Raw genomic sequence first — 16,393 nt, 5'->3', positions numbered from 1 at the left:
CTTCAGAGACCACCATGCACAGCTGGACCCCAACCACCATCCCCTTCCCTGTCCCCCTTAGCCTGCTCCATCTCACACTGGAATGGCTCAGACCCCCTGACTTTACCCACAGCACAGACCCTGCCTCTCTCTGCGTGTTCCAAGAGTGCTTCCCTTCCACTGCAAGGGCCATCAGGTCCCCTGCAATCCCCCGTGTGCTGTCGGGTCCCCTCTGTCCCCCCAGATGTGTGCTTATGTCCCCATTACCCTACACCCACACTTGACAAGGAACAGAGTAACTCCTGACTTGCACACAGAGCAACACTACAGAAGGAATAGGGGAAAAAATATTTATAATACAAACAATTCAGCCTCCCCAGAGTCAGCATCACCCATCTCCTGCCCACACCCCCCTTGTTTCTTCCCTTGCCCCAGGACCACGGCAGCCCTGTGATGACTTTCTCCATCCCAGAGCTGCTCATGGGGACTGAGCCAGAATCCCCCACGGGAATTTGAGTCCGTCACAGGCATTGAAGTGAGGGGGTGTTCCCATGCTGAAGTGAGGGGGTGTTCCCATGCTCTGCCTGTGTTGGGTGTCACCTTGTTTTAGGGACACCCAAGACAATGAAGAAAATGGAAGAGGCCAGAAGAAATGGAGAAACATGGCTGGGGAAGGACAGAGTGAAACTGGAAGGGGCAGGTGCAGAAAGAGCTGGGAAAGCTCTCCCTGAAGTGTCCTGGGACAGGACACTGACAGCCTGTGCTCAGCCACACACAGTGAGGGCCTGCTTGATGCTGGATTCCAGCTGGAGCTCCATGTGTTTCCTCAAGGAGGGATAGAAGCTATGAGCCCTGTGTCTCTTCTCTCACTTCCTGTGGAGAGACCACGCCATGGAGCTTGTCATCGTCACCTACACATGGCACAGAGCAGCAGCATTTCAGCTACAACAGCCACCAAGAATTCCTCCCTCCCTGGCAGCTGCTCTGGGACGACCCACAGCTCAGCAGGGAGCAGGTGGCTCCTCACCTTCCATGAGGTGGTTCAGGTGAGCAGGCTGGGCCCTGCTCCCACCGACCAGCACCATGGCCTCGTGCTCGGTGCAGTTGCTCAGGGCCTCCTCGGACCCCTTCCCCTCCTCGTCATCTTCAGAGTCCACCAGCACTAAGACATCCCCTGAGTCTGCATTCCTGGGAACAGCACAGCAAGCTGGATGAAAGGCTGAGGAGAGCCTGTTCCCTGCCCGACAGGAAGGTTGAGTAGTGATGCCATGAGGGACTGGGCTGAGGAATGTCAACTCACCTGAATGCAGCACCTTAACGGGAGAGAAAAGAGAGAAGACAGCATTAGAAACTGCCCCTCTGGGAGCGCCACTGGTTTTACTGGACTGGACAACCCCTGCCAATCCTGTCTCCACATCTGTGCCTCCCCCAGACAGTCACTGGCAGCCCCATGCAGAGGCACAGACGTGGCAGTGACCTGTCCAGACAACTCTGACTCCAGCACACAGGGAGGGACAAGCAGGTTAGGGATAAAGCACTAGGAAGGAGGAACCAATCCCTACCTCTGAGGCAGAGGAGGGGATTGTAGTACAACACAACCCCAGTGACAGTGAGAACAGCCAGGATGGACAGGACCACCACAGCACCCACGACCCCAACGATGTTCACTGGCTCTGCGGAGAGGGGACACAGATGGATGAGGAATTCTCAGTGCAAGCCAAAGAGCAGGAGAGTGCTGTGTCCCCAGGCCCTCCTGCCACAGCCCCACTCACGTTTCACTGTGAGGCAGACAAAGAGCTCCCTGAGCCCCACAGGGTTCTGGGCCTTGCAGACGTAGCAGCCGCCGTCAGTGCCCTGGGAGCAGTTCTGGATGGTGAGCCGGGACACGTTGCCCTCCTGGGCGATGAGGAACCTCCCCCCGGGCTGGATCTCCACCTCGGGCTGGGTGATGTCCCTCAGCCAGCTGAGCCGAGCTGCCGGCATGCTCTCGGTCACCCGGCAGGTCAGGGTCACATTGTCACCCACAAAGCAGGTCTGGGGGGGCTCAGATTCCAAAGAAGGGAGTTCTGAACAGCCCCGGGGGAAAATAAAACAAAAACAAGAGGAAGGAATGGAGGCAATTAACGTAACGAGCAATCAAGCTTCTGGCTGATTAATAATCATTAACAGAAGGGAGGCAGGCAGGAGTCTGGGAGCTGAGCGCTATGGGTTTGGCATTTGGCTCACTCAGGAGCCTCCCAAGGAGTGCCCTGAGCAGCTTTCATGGTGCTCAGTCCCTTCTGACACCTGTCTTCATATCCCCCGGGAAAAATAGTCTCAGGGTAGCCAGCAGGTAGATGGCAGAGAGGAGAAGAGCAGCCCAGGCATTATTTTCCTTGGGATCAGCAGAGCTCTTGTGAAGCCTTGACAACCCTTGGAGAATAAATACAGCCCAGATTTTCATCAGCCACTCCAATCCCCGAGATGCCTGAAGGGCACACACAACCCTTAAAGCCAGCCCTACCAAATCTCATCTCAAGCTGCCCACAGCCCCCAAACCACCTCTCACTTTCACGCAGGTGTGTGGAAGCTTTCCACAGGTGAAAACACTGCTGGAGTGAAATTTGTTGGCCCCTGAAGACGGGCCCAAAACACAGCTCACCTGCAACTCTGCTGTGACGGATCTCAACTGCAGGACATCTGTACCTCATGCTGCACATGCGCCCTGCCGTGCTACATCCTGGCTTCCCTGACCTCCTCAGTGCTCTGGAGAGCAGGGAATGACCAGGGTACCCACCTGCCCCATGTTCACCAGCTTCATTAACAGTTAATGAGCCAGCAAATCCACTCACTTATCTCCACAGTGCAGGCAGGCTGCTCCTGCTTCACCACGTGGCTGCCCACACACTTAAAGACTTTTCGGTGGGCGAGGTGGGAGCTGTTCAGCGTCTCCACGTGGGTGTCCGAGGAGCTGGTGGAGCTGATGACCCAGCTGGAGTTCTCCAAATCCTGCCCCTCCTCTCTCCAGTGCAGGGTGGGGTGTGGGTACCCACCGGGCCAGCTGCAGAACAGCTGCAGCATCAGCCCCGACGAGGTCTCAGCCCAGCACTTCGGGGTTGCCTGTGGTGGATCTATCAAGGACAGCACGTGGTCAGAAACACTTGCTGAGCTGGAATTCCTTTGTCATCATTCCTCTCGAAAAATCTTTCCTGTTTCCCTGCAAGTCTTGCTCCCTGACCTGCATCCCACAGCCCCAGGCGTGCACAGCTGTAAATGACAGCCAGCAGGGACCAAAAGGGGCTGTCACAGTCCCCACAGTCAAGCCTTGAGGGAGGGAAAAAATTACTGCCACAGCTTTATCCAATGGAAATGAGATAAACACAGCAGGAGAATGAATTCCCACTGCCCTGGTCCTCATGGCATAGCTGCCAGGGAGGGACACTGAGCCATCACTTGAGAACAAGGCACGGTCCTGGCTCTCTCCCAGCTGCTCCTTCCACACACAGACCCACACACGTGCTGATTTAACAGCCAGAGGGATTCTGGACTCTGATCCAGGCAGAATTAACAGGCTGTGCCCCTGTGTGTGCCTAATGCTGTACTGAACAAGCCCCCACCAACAGATCAAACCAAAGCAAGCCCCACACCGGAGGTGTCAGAGGGATGTCTGTGGCTTATTTTAGGGAGCATTTATTCAGGGGACTTTGAAATCAATTGAATTAATTTTAAAAAATCATGGCAAACCCTTGTGTGAGCTGCAAGAACACAGTGTTCTGGGGCTTGGCTCTCCAGGAACTGTACACACACCTCAGGTGATCTTTGAAACCACCCAGCTCTGGCAAGAAAGTTCTCTGCAACACTCCCTGTGTCCCAGCTCTGGGGAGGATCAAACTGCTCCCAAACCCTGGCTGTGGTTAATAGGGCATCCTGTCAGCCTGAACTAGCAGAAACTGCCCCATGTCGACGGGGAGCAGCTCTTCCAGGATGCCCAGGGGGACACAGCCCCTCCAGGATGCCCAGCCAGAGCTGCACTTTCTGTGCTGACCTCAGGAACAGTCACCTGAAGCCATCAGCTTTACATCCTGAACTCCCAGGCTCTCCCAGCTCAACTCTGTTTAAAGAAATCTGCTCCCACAAAGTTAACAAACAAAAAGCCTAAAAATCTCCACCCTCCCAACCTCACAGAACACCAGCAAAAAGGACCTGCTGTGGTTTGACCCACAGAAGGGCCAACAGAGCCATCAACCCATGCAGAGATGTGCCAAGGAATCCCTGGAGGTGTGGAACTGCACGTCTCCTTCACAGGTGCTTCCCATCCAAAACAAACAGAATCACAGCCCAAGGCAGGGCTGCACCTTTGTCCTGTCACTAGAATGTTTACTGTACTGCTTGTGGGGTTTTCAAAGTGAAGTTTTAAACAAAAAGAGAATTTTTTGGTATCACCCATGGTATGGGAAGACTGTCAGCTGGTTATTCCCACACAAAACCTCCACATATCCTGGGAGGCTCTTCCATAGCAGTGCCAGGTCTGTGTCCAAAATTTGCTCCAGCCCAAGATAACATGTTCCACCAACAGGGATTGTCAAAAAACGGGGCCCTGCTACAGGTCAGAGGTTAAACTTCTAACTTTTGCTCATGCTCCTCCTGCTGACCCAAAGCATTTCCAGAAATCTCTTTGTCACCTATTAAAGGGTATGCTCACATCATCTTTGCCGCACTTGGAAATTAACTGACACAATTAATTCCAGACTTATAAATGAAGTTCAGAGTGCAGCACCAATACTTGGCACCCCCTAAATATGTTCTGCTCCCAGGTGTTCTGCCCCAGTACTCCAGATTTGGGGCTCCCCACTCCTAAGCCCAGTGCCTACATATCTACTCCCTGAAGCAGCCTGAGGTTCAATCCTTCCACACCCCATCTGCATGTTCCCTGTTGCAGGAAGAGAAATTTTGTTCCTGTAAACTTTTAAGAGGTTAATCTGCACAAAACAGGTGCAGTGTTTACACACACAGGTAGAAGGAAGGAACACCCTGAAGGCAAACAGGTCTCATACATGGGAAGAGCAGCAAGAAAGGAAGAGGCCAAGGGAGTACAGAGGGTCAAAATGAGAAAAGCAGCAGATTCTCCCTGTTCCAAATCCCGAAAGGACCAAGAGTGGCACCAGTCACAGGAGCTGTGCTCCCTGCTAATCTGGAGGGGGCTGTTCCCATGGAATACATGAGGCATCAGGGCAAAATAATGGTTCCCTGGCAGAAGCAGGAAGGATTAATTGGCTTGAGCGCTTTCCAGCCTGAACTTCTACCTGTGCTCTGAACACTTCTAAGGGAATGAATGGATGAAATAGAGGTGGAAAAAGGAGAGAGCACCAGAAGACACAGAAGGGCTGAAAGTGGCCTGTGCTGATAACAGGTACGCTCTCAGGACTCTGCTCCCACGTAAACCTGAGGAATTTCATGCTTCCATTGATCTAAGACTCCTCAGCTGGGAAGAGTTCTCCCACTAAAAGGATGGCACCAAGGAATGGCAAAGCACATCTATCCCAAACAAGGGAAAGCAACGAGCAGCAGCCTCCACCCCAAGGTTTATGGAGACACAAGTCAGCCAGATTCTGAGGCAAAGGATCCCCCTGGAGTAACTACAGGGAATGGAAGATGTGCCCAAAAACTCGTTTATCAGCAATGAAGAAGAGACACAGCAAGGACTTGAGAGCTGGCATTTCCCCTGCATATGCCCGATGTGTGAAAGGCCATTTGGACACATTTTGGTGCTTGTGAGAGCATGTGAAGGAGATTCTGCATGACAAAACCGTTTGCACTTTCTCAATATTATTTTCCCACCAGAGCCAGAAGAATCTGGGGGTGTGGAAGGCCGAGGGGAGGAAGCTCAGCTGTGGGGATGACTTACTGGCCACCAGGAGCTGCACCCTGTGCTCATGGTCCGTCTTGTTCAGCACTTCCCGGCAGGTGTAGTTGCCCTCGTCCTGCACACGCAGCTCCGAGATGCTCAGGGAGCTGTTGTCCACCAGGGAAAAGCGCACGTCCGGGGGGAAGGAGACCCGCGAGGAGAAGAGAGGTGGGAAGGAGTGCGGGTCCCCTTGGAACCAGACCACCTCCGTGGCTTCCTTGGACACGTTCCGGCATAAAAGGAGGATGCTTCCTCCCACCCGCCCAAAGACCACTTCATCTGTTCCTGGAAGAGAGAAGGGACGGCGTTAGGGATGTAGGGAATGGGCACAGCCGCCTTCTGCCAGCAAAGACCTGGATATCTGTCTATGTCAGCCCTCTGAGGAGCTTCTTAGGAGACTGCTGACGGACCTCTGAGGTGACTAAAACCATCCAGCGCAGACCAGGATCAGGAAAAGGGACACAGCTCCCTGCTCCCCTCCCCTCAGCCCGCGCTACCTGCGGCCTCCCGGCGCGGCACCAGCCTCCAGAGGCAAAGGGCGAGGAAGAGCCGGGCCGGCGGCATCCCGCCGAGGAGCTGCATGGCACCGTGCCGCTGCCAGAGCCCCGCGGAGGCGGTACTGCCCGGCCGCCGCCCCGGCGAGAGGTCTGGGGAGGGCGGGCGTGCCCGGCCGGGGGGACCCGCCCGCCACGGCCCGTGAGGGGCCCGTGATGGGGTCGTCCAGCGGCTCCCGCCGCCTCAGAGCCGCCGCTCTGGGCGGTCGCCATCTTGAGCCCCCCCCTCAGCCCCGCCCGCCATCTTGGGGTCATCTCACTCCCCCCCTCGGCCTAGTGGGGCGGCCCCAGCGGAGCGGGGCAGGCGTTGTCGCCGGCTGCCGCCCGCGGGTCGCGGGCGTTGGAACCGGAGAGAGTGGTGTTCGCTGAGTGGCGTTCCCTAGGTGGTTGGCGACCCCAAGTCCAGAGCGCTTCTCCAACCCACCCACTTAGAGACACCCCACAAGCAGCGGAGCGAGAAGAGCAGAGAGAAACGGTTATTCCTCTGTGCAACCCCGCTGCAAAGGCCGTAGCCACGTAACTATCCTCGGGTTTCTCCAGGACATCTTACACATGGCAGCTTGGAAGCACTAAGGCGTGAAGCAGAGCGCTGAGACCCACAGGGCAGCCCCACTGGGCCCTGGCACATTAATTATTAATTAACCTAATTAGCGGTAGGGGTGACAGTGCTGGCACAGGTAACTGGAGCTCGGCCGGCCCTCCCCTCGGCTCCGCCTGGGGGCGCCATAGAGCTGGCCCGGGGGAGGCCAGCTGTGCGTCTCCACCAATGGGAGAGGAGCATAGCGGCGTCTCCACCAATGGGAGAGGAGCGGGGCGGTGCCTCCGCCAAGGGGCTGGGTGAGGGAGGGGCAGCTCGGAGGCGCCGCCGCCGCCGCAGCCACAAACGTCGCCATGCCGGTAGACCTGGCCAAGTGGGACGGGCCGCTGAGCCTCGCCGAGGTGGAGCAGAAGCCGGCGCACCCGCTGAGGGTCAAGTATGGCTCCGTGGAGATCGACGAGCTGGGCAAGGTGCTCACGCCTACTCAGGTGAGCAGCACCCGGCCCTGCGCGCGGGGGTTGGCGCGGCAAAATGGCGGGATGCGGTCGGGCCTCTCGCTGTCGCTCCGGCAACTGCCGCCGGAGCTTCACGGGGTGCAGGGGCAGAGGGAGGGGCTGAGCTCTGGGGGCCGCCTTGCTACGGGGGTGGCCGTACGCAGGAGAGAAGGCCCGTGGCGCTTACAGCCAGGGCGAGCTGGCACGAATGGCCTTGAACCCCTCGCCGCTGCCAGCGCAAGTGGTGCTGGCCCTGTGTGCAGGGCAGGTGGCTGGCGCTGGCAGCGGGGCCGGTGCTAACTGGGTCATCCCTGCAGGTCCAGCATCGCCCCACCAGCATCGAGTGGGACGGCTGCGATCCCCAGAAGCTTTACACCCTGGTTCTCACAGATCCTGATGCGCCCAGTCGGAAGGACCCGAAGTTCAGGTAATGGGGATGGACAGCTCCGTGTCTTGCATGGGGAAAAAGGAGCATCTCTCTTGGGCTGAGCAGAGGCTTAGGGAGGGGGACTGTGCTCCGCCTAAGGTTCAACTGTGGGACTGTGGTTTGTCATAGAAATCGTGTCCTTGCATCTCTCCTTGAGCCAGGGACAGCATCGGGAGGAGCAGCTGTTCTTATCAGGATACAGGGATGTTATCTTATCGGGGGTGTTCAAAGGTCTGTTGTAGCGGGAGCAGCACAGCAGTGATTGTTTGCTCTGATTTAGCACATATGTGGGTTGAAATTAGGTCTTTGCTGGTGGCAGAATCTTAAATCTGGCACCAGCTCGCCTTCCTCAAGTCAGCCTCGGCAGTGTGTGGAATACTCACTCTCAGAGGTCAGGCTGTGGGTTTCCTGGTTTTGGCAGGCTGTGCATCCCAGTGAAGCTGTGCCTGCTCAGGGACTGGTGCTCTTCGAGTTTGGCAGCTGTTTGTTTACCCCACGCTGACAGCCTCATGGAAAAGCACAGCAGCTTGGAGTGACAAAGGGTCTTCTTATCTGCGGCTGTGCCAGTTTGATTGTTTGCTTTCTTTCAGAGAGTGGCATCACTTCCTGGTGACCAACATGAAGGGCAACAATGTGAGCAGCGGGACCGTGATGTCGGATTATGTTGGCTCTGGGCCTCCCAAGGGAACAGGTCGGTACCTGCAGCAGTTCCCACGTGGTGCTACATGGATCACACCCAGGGCAGAAGGGTGGGTGGGGAGGGAAGCCTGCAGGGAACTCCCTGTGGAAACGATCCACGTGGGATTGCTGGGGGCTGCACCTACCCACAGGGAGGTGCACCACGAGCAGAGCTCAAGCCTGTCTAGTACATCATCCCTAAGCTGCCCTAAGCTCCATCCTCCTTAGGCAGCTGCGGGGATCACCGGGGAGCAGGGTGGTGACGCTGTCCGTCCCCGCAGGGCTGCACCGCTACGTGTGGCTGGTGTACGAGCAGCCGCAGCAGCTGGCCTGCAACGAGCCCGTGCTGTCCAACCGCTCCGGGGACAAACGCGGCAAGTTCAAGGTGGCCGCCTTCCGCAGCAAGTACGGGCTGGGCGCGCCGGTGGCCGGCACCTGCTACCAGGCCGAGTGGGATGACTACGTGCCCAAGCTCTACGAGCAGCTCTCGGGGAAGTAGGGCCACAGCCCGAGGGGCACAGCAGCACCCATGGGTGGGGCCGGGCACAGTGCTGTAGCTGTTTTGTTCATGAGTCGAACCCAACTGTCCCACTCTGATCGCTGCGACTGTCACTCTGTTGCTGTCCCCGCTGTCCCTGTGTCCAGGCCTGTGCTGGTGCCCGTGGTATCGTAGCTAGGGAGCTGCTGATGGGGGTCCCTGGAAGGGCCATTCCATCCTAAAACTGACCTGCTTAAGGGAATCAAAAGCCTTTGTGAATTAGTGTCAATTCAGGGCGTCTCTGGCATCTTGGGGAGGGCTTGAGGTGGCAGGGGTGTGGGTACACAACCACTTTGGGGAAGGTGCTGGCTGTGGAAACTCCTTTTTCCAGGAGAGGAGAGGACAGTTGAAGGGAAACTTTGTCCCCTTTTTTTTTTCTCCCCCCCCCCCCCCCCCACTTGGCCAGTGCCTCCACATCACTACAGTAGTGAAGGTGCAGCTCAAGGGGGAGACAGGAGCCGGCCTAGAGCATTTCCTTCTGTTCTCTGCTGCCACTCAAAGCTGAGACCACTTTGTTTTGTTCAGCCCTGTGGTTATCTGTGCTCTGCTCACAGTGCAATTAAAAACTTTTCAAGGTACTTGGTGTGCTTGGTTGTCTTCTTGGGGGACAAGGGCAGTGCTCAAGGAGCAGTGGGGTGTTTTGTGTTCCTGGGATGAGGCTGGACCCTGTGCCTGGGGCTCCCCATTCCTGGGACTCACTGATGCTGGAGGGACACAGCTCAAAGCCATCATGTGTTTCTGTCTTAAAAACATTCCCAGCCTTCAGTTCCTTCCCAAGGGATTTGCCCACACTCCCAAAACTGGAGGGTCCTTCCCTCCACAGGAATCCCCATGTGACCACAGCAGATCTGACACCCCAACAGTCGGTTTGGGCACCAGCAGCTTTACTGACCTGCAGCCACTTCCCAGCCCAGCTGCAGGTCCCAGGTGCTTCCTGCTCCTCCAGCAGCTTTGCAGTGAGGCTTGGGGGTGTCTCCCAAGTGCCTGGAGAAGAAATGAGCCTTTGGTAGAGCTTGATGACTATAAAAAGGTAAAAAAGGTGAAGCCAATGCAATTCAACTTCATGGAATCGGGAGCCTTCCCCCTTTTTTTCAAGCTACTGTGTCAAAGCTCTGCAGTGACAAACAGGAGGAAGCAGCAGCAGCAGCAGCCCTGTGAAAATTTGGGATTCCAGAACTCAGGTGGGTGGTGGTGCCCCAAGGCAGTTTTATCAGCCCAGCAATTAAACCATTTCAACAGGACTGATGGTTTTCCAGGAAAACATCCCCAGCTACTCCAGACCAAGGCTCCACCACAGTTCAGTGGAGCAGTGCTCACAAGGCTGATCCATCCTGGAACTGCTCAGGCTGGGAGGACATAGAAATAAAAAATCCATTACCCTAAAAACCTCCACTGTCAGGAAACCAAGCCTTGAGGTTCCTCCAGCCCCAGGCTGAGGGACAGCTGTGGAATGGGACACCTGTGGAATGTATCCCCTCCCCACCTTGCACCTGTGCTGGGCCACAAGCCACCTCTCCCACAATGATACAGCCAGGCATCGTGATGAACACTTTTATTTACAAATATAATTAAAAGCTCTGACAGTTATTCATGCTCTTCCCTGGAACCTGAAAAATGTTTTTGTTGTTTTGTTGGTTTTTTTGTCCTTTTTTTTGTTGGTTTTTTTTTTAAAGTGCATGCAAAAGAAGTAAAGCCTTTTTTTTCTCTTTTTATTGTAAGAAAATACACAGTTTGAAAGTGTGAATAATGCAATATTTATGAGCAAGATCATGGGGTTGGGGGTGGACTTGGGGGAGGAACAAAAAAAACAAAACAACAAAACCCCAAAAAACAAATAAAAGAAAAACTGAAAAGGGCTGGGATGATCTAACAGACAGTGTTGAGCTCCAGAACAGAACTGGAGAGTGGGGGGTGGCTGGAGCAGGAAGGAAGGGGGGGAAAGAAGTAAAAAAATTTTTGATCAGAGAAACAGTTAAAATACAATATGAAAATAAGTAAAAGCTCTCCTTAAATTCCTTCTATACACAAAATACACGATTTGACAAAGCCCAATTTGTGCTACTGGGATCCTGTGGGCTCATTTAAGTGTATTCACATTCTCTGCGACAGCAGAAAATGATTTATGATACAATCAAGAATATGCCCAGGGGCCAGGGCTCGTCCCTGCTGCCCCGGCATGGTTCTCCTAAAAATCACCACGTCGTCACCCGCCCCTCCCCACCCCCAAAAAAGTAATAATATGTCACCACTGATATGTACAGCACGATTAAGTTTTTTTTTTTCTGTAAAATGTATCAAATTTTTTTTTCAATCTTTAATAAAATTTTTTTTATTATTTAATTATTCCTGATGAATAAATACCAAAAAAATAAAAATAAAATAAAATTATGCAGCAGCTAGTTAAGGTAAGGCTGCGGATTCAGTCTCTCTCCCCCTGGGATCGTAGATATCTTTTAATTATTAATATTTTTTTGCTTGTACTTTCATTGATTGGTGGTAAAATGAGTGATTGCTCAGAAGCAACATACATCCACTTGGTGGTTTGGGTTTTTTTTTTATGTTTTTTTTTTTTCTCCATTAAAATTGTCTCCAAAGTTTTCACTGAAACATTTTTAATCATTGCACAGAGACATCAATACTGTGACATACTATGGAAAAGACTGCCAGGAGCTGTCCTGCACCGGGATGTGACGGGGGAAAGGGGCCCCTGATGGATAAGAATATACAGGCACTGGTCCGACACGATGTCAGTAAGAGAGACAGAAAGAGAGAGAGCACGCCCGTCAACATGGGGAATGTTGGGTTTGCAAGTTTTATCCTTACTTTGTTTGCTTTTTGTGGTTTTTGTTGTTTTTTTGTTTTGTTTTTTTTTTTTTAAATGGCAAAGAAATTTAACCTCATCTATAGTCCTCCTTGGGATATTCTAAAGCGACCAAATTCCCGAAGCCCATCCGCAGGCTCTCCATGTCAAATGTCTCAATCTCCCGCTCCTGCCTTTCCAACAGAAACTTGATCCTCTCGCTGCGTTCCTTCTGGAGGGCGGCGAGCTCCTCTTCGATCTGCAACGAGCACAGTCAGCAGCCCCCCAGCACAGCTCCACCCTGCCCCGTGCCCCCAAAACCCCCTCTGGAACCTACCTTCTGCTCCAGGTGTGCCCTGCGCAGCGACACCCGCTGCTCCAGCTTCTGGAGTTCCCTTTCGTGCTGTGCTTCTGTCTGCATCTTAATTTTGCTCTGGTACGCGTTGAGCAGCTCCATCTCCTGCTGGAGTTGCAGTCTCAGGGCTTGGCATTCCGCTTCCTGGGCCTCGTCCAGCCGGAGCTGTGAGAGCATCGGGAAAACAACACTCAAACCCCCGCTGGGAATTCCTCTGCTCTCACACAAATCACACACCACTCTTTCTTTTCCCAAAAGAGTGTTGGTGGCAGAGGGAGAAAACAGGAAAGGCTTTCATGAACAGCAGCTTCTCTGCTCACATTGAGGCAGAGCCTCAGAAGATCCAACCCTAAACCCAGCACGCAAGGGGAGCAGGGGAAGGACGCATGTTCCACAGGACACTTAATCCAAGAGGGAAAGTGCCACCTGACGTGTTATTTAAACACTTTTTATAATTCAGTGGCTGGAGAAGTCCCCCCCAGGGTGCTGCCAGGCCCCAGAGCCCCCTGCACGTACCGCCTGCGAGGCCATCATCTCATTGATGCTCTGCTCGTACTGCTCGGCCAGGATGGCGAGCTTCCGTGTCTGCTCGTCCTTCAGGCTCTTCAGAATTGTCTTGTGCTCACTCTTTGGAGTTACTTCCAGCTGGTGATTCTTCAGTGCTTTGTACTGCTTAGTTTGCACTTTGCATGTGTCCTGGAACTGCTTTTTGATCTGCATTTCCATAGCCTGCCAAGGAAGGAACGACGTGAAGAGCGCGAAGGGCTTTGGGAATGGAGAGGTTGTGGAACCATAGCTCCCCTTGGGCATGCTTCCCACAGGGATTAACAGCAGCAGCAGCAGCAGCAGCTCAGGCCCTGCTGCAGCCTGGCCAGGAACAGTACCCACTCAGCGCAGGGCACTTCCATCCTCTGCCCCTGCTTCCTGCAGATCACCCAGCCCATCACGTGCCTCCCAAAACATGTTTGATTTTTCACAGCATCACTCCCCTTCCGTGTCCTTCCCACCTCAACCTTGTACTATGCAGAGGTTGCAGATCTGGGAACTAGCCAGGGTGTGACAGAGTGACAGCAATGTGCCTTCTGTCTGGTGGCCAGTGACCCCAGGGAACAGCTGGAGCTGTGTCAGGGGTGTTGAGATTGGATATATTGAGGTTGGTTTTCCCCCAGAGGGTGAAAAGGCTCCCCAGGGAATAGGCATGGCCCTGAGGCTGCCAGAGCTCCAGGAGAGTTTGGACAGCACTCCAGGGATGCACAGGGTGGGATTGCTGGGGGGTCTGAGCAGGGCCAGGATTTGGACTCCATGATCCCTGTGGGGCCCTTCCCACTCTGGATATTCTGTGATTCTGTGACACTGGGAGGAGGAACATGCCTCCCACAGAGAGCAGCTCAGAGGTGTGTAACCACACCGGGGTGTGCACAGAGCTCAGCACACACTCAGTGCTCTGTGTTCTCTCTGGACTCTGAATGCACCACCAACTACCTTCTCATCATTCCAAGCTGACAGCAGTGAGGGCCTGAACCACACACAGCTTGTCAGAAACAAGTTCTGTGACCCTTTGCTTAGGACTGGACTATTTTGCCCAACAGCTTCAATTAGCACAGCACTTTAAAAACTCTCTGGGCTATCCCAGCCCACAACTTCCTTTATCCAGAGCTGCTCTGTGCGAAGGGAGGGGATGCAAGGGAGAGCACAGGGTGTGGAGAGCAGTGGTCCCACAGCACGGGTGCTGCGTGGAGGAGGCACAGACAGGAGGACAGAGGCTGGAGGAAGAGGAAGGGAAGCTTGCAGCACCTTCAGGTTCTTTGGTTGCTGCCGGAGCTCCATGAAATGCTTCCTGTGCAGCTCCCGCTCGCGCCTCTTGTTGTACTCCAGCTGGTTCTCGAGCTCAGTCTGGTGCTGCAGGCGGATGAGGTCCATGCGCAGCTTCTGCAGCGTGTGCAGCTGCCGGTACTCCAGCTCCCGCGTGGACTCGTCGTGCCGGATCAGCATCGCGTGCTCCATCTCCTTCTGCGTCCGCTTCTTGTTCAGCTCCTGCGCACACACACACACACGCCTCAGCGGGGCATCCACCAGCGTGAGGGCCCTGCTCACTGCTCTGCACAGCCGCAGGGACTTCACGTGTCACCGGGAAACACAAACCCAGCAGCGCCATGGGGACGCTAACAGCGACCACCCATCCATCCCCTGCTCCTCGGGCAGCTCTGGGATGGCCCCAGGAGTCCCCAGCAGGTGGCACCAGGACCCCACACAAGCCCCTTGTGCCTGCAGAAACCTGCAGCAGCTTTCAGTCAACACATCCCACGGTGCTCAGGGCGGGGGTGACAGAATCGGAGCTCGTGTCCGGTTTGTATTTCCTTGTGCCCCTGGTGGGTACTGGGAATGAGCTCCCCTACCCTCACCTGCACTAGAGTGGCCAGTCAGAGGTCAATGGCTCTAACACCATCTCAGGTGAGAAAATGAATTTTCCAGGTGGGATTTGCCCAAGGTGCAACATGTTTCTAAAACGAGGCTGGAGCCCGAGGCTCAGAGGGTTTTGCAGTGTCCACCAAGAGCTCCTGCACAGAGTGTCCACAGTCCAGGAAAACCTTCCCCAAGCTACAAGCCCAGGAAGGGGAAGACACCAGTTCCCTCCCTGATTACTGCAAATATTTGTCTCAAGGTGTCAGCAGCACGGAGCTGACTCCAGCTGTGCCCCTTCACAGACGGTGCTGGTGCATCCCTGATCCAGGCTCAGGTTACACCTCCAGGGCTGTGCTCCCTGCTGCATCAGCCAGGTACAGCAGGGCTGCCCCACCCCACACCGTGCCCAGCACGGGGACAGCCCCGTGCTGCCTCAGCCTAACGAGTTTCTGCAGCAGAAGCAAAAAATGAAATTATTCTGAGCTGCTGCTTACATGTGGTAATCCTGTTGTAACTCTCAACAGGAGCACCTGCAAACTTCAGCCCCCCTGTGGCTGCTGCACCTGGGACAGGTTTGAGCTGAGACGACGGGGAAGAAAACAGGGCCAGGGTTTCCCTCTGCCCTCTTGGCCCTAAGGGTGTAGCATGTGTTTACAAATTTAAGCGAAACTCGACCCCTGACAGCCAAGATTAAAAATTACATGTGCTGGTGTGCCAAAAATGACTTCCCACTGGCACAAAGGCAGGTGGGGCACTGATCAGGCAGGGAGCTGTGGCACATGTGCCTTCATCCCAGGATAGCTCAGCCAGCCTCTCCCAAGCCCATTCCACACCTGATTTCAGTTCACACAGCAGAAACACACACAGTCATTCCACTTCCCTCAAACACTTTCCCATTTGCACAAAAACAACATCTGTGGTTCGTTAAAATATGGAAAACATATTTTGAAAGTGTTCTTTACTTCAGGTGATCCAAGTAGTTAGTACTGGCACATTTGAATTAGTAGGCATGTAATTTTCAGGAAATAAAAACTCAGATCACTCTTTGGTCTCTTCTAAGAGTTTAAATGCAGGAGGTCAGAGGTGTGTTCCTGGTTAAATGCCATGCTAGGTAACTGAACTCTGCTCTCACCCCTGCCACAGAGCTGGCATGCTGTGATAAGGGTGCCCGAATCTGAATTTTTGGAGTCAATCATTTTCCAGGGTGCCTGGGTTGAGATATCTGGATCTCAGCAAAGCAGCCCTGGGCACATCAGGACCCAAGGGCAGCAAAGCTCTGGACAAGTACAAAATACACTGGAAAACCTGAGGATAGCAGGCCAAGCACAACTGGAATTTTCTGACCACTCCTCACTCAGTTTTCACTAAAACACCCTCTCATCTGACAGTCTTGATCCAAAAGTAACATCAATGAAGAATTCAGATGCTACAGTGATGGCCACAGGAACATCTCCAAGTGGAAACTCTTTCTCCAAGGGGGTGTTTGACCACAGGCAGCCTTGAGGCAAGGGGCAAAAACCAACGAGGGGAAGCAGGATGTGAAAAGCTTCTCCTTGACAACCCATATCCCCATCCCACTGCTCTCCCTGGCCCTCCCCACAGCCCAAACTGGGGCAGGACCCCCAGACCAACACTCAGGAGCTGGGATGAGGCATCAAGCCCAGGGAAGGGGCCCACAGGGTGTTTCTGTCTGCAGTCAACACTGCTATCCCACAACTGATCAAAGCAGCCACAACAGCACGG

At 54.2% G+C, this 16,393-nt stretch overlaps 3 protein-coding genes across 5 annotated transcripts in view; 1 reads left to right on the top strand and 2 right to left on the bottom strand.

Moving 5' to 3' along the window:
* Positions 1-315: 315 nt before the first annotated feature.
* On the bottom strand, positions 316-6,554 carry VSIG10 (V-set and immunoglobulin domain containing 10). Of its 2 annotated transcripts, none has more exons than XM_066199716.1 (8): positions 6,361-6,554; positions 5,864-6,148; positions 2,811-3,089; positions 1,752-2,045; positions 1,542-1,652; positions 1,280-1,292; positions 1,007-1,167; positions 316-852 (listed from the first exon to the last, which is right to left on the bottom strand). In XM_066199716.1, exons 1-8 carry the CDS (start codon positions 6,443-6,445, stop codon positions 806-808), a joined length of 1,275 nt encoding a protein of 424 aa, XP_066055813.1. In that variant the 5' UTR covers positions 6,446-6,554; the 3' UTR covers positions 316-805. The 2 variants fall into 2 exon arrangements, with proteins under 2 accessions (XP_066055813.1, XP_066055814.1); XM_066199717.1 differs by having other exon boundaries at positions 316-890; positions 6,361-6,466.
* A 688-nt stretch (positions 6,555-7,242) lies between these two features.
* On the top strand, positions 7,243-9,670 carry PEBP1 (phosphatidylethanolamine binding protein 1). Its single transcript, XM_066199725.1, has 4 exons — positions 7,243-7,443; positions 7,767-7,876; positions 8,467-8,567; positions 8,836-9,670. Exons 1-4 carry the CDS (start codon positions 7,309-7,311, stop codon positions 9,051-9,053), a joined length of 564 nt encoding a protein of 187 aa, XP_066055822.1. The 5' UTR covers positions 7,243-7,308; the 3' UTR covers positions 9,054-9,670.
* A 959-nt stretch (positions 9,671-10,629) lies between these two features.
* Positions 10,630-16,393, bottom strand: part of TAOK3 (TAO kinase 3) — a 74,491-nt gene continuing 68,727 nt past the window's right edge. For both annotated transcript variants that reach the window (XM_066199703.1, XM_066199704.1), the window contains 4 exons: positions 14,042-14,281; positions 12,764-12,976; positions 12,230-12,412; positions 10,630-12,151 (listed from right to left, as the gene is read on the bottom strand). In XM_066199703.1, the coding sequence (XP_066055800.1) occupies positions 11,990-12,151; positions 12,230-12,412; positions 12,764-12,976; positions 14,042-14,281 (798 nt within the window). In that variant the 3' untranslated portion in view covers positions 10,630-11,989. The remainder of the gene's footprint in view (positions 12,152-12,229; positions 12,413-12,763; positions 12,977-14,041; positions 14,282-16,393) is intronic.

The sequence above is a fragment of the Chamaea fasciata genome, unplaced genomic scaffold, assembly GCF_029207755.1.
Source record: "Chamaea fasciata isolate MVZ Bird 193981 ecotype frontalis unplaced genomic scaffold, bChaFas1.0.hap1 SCAF_18, whole genome shotgun sequence".
Taxonomy (NCBI): Eukaryota; Metazoa; Chordata; class Aves; order Passeriformes; family Sylviidae; genus Chamaea; species Chamaea fasciata.
Note: the sequence above shows the minus strand (reverse complement) of the source record. Positions and strands in the feature narration are given on the sequence as shown.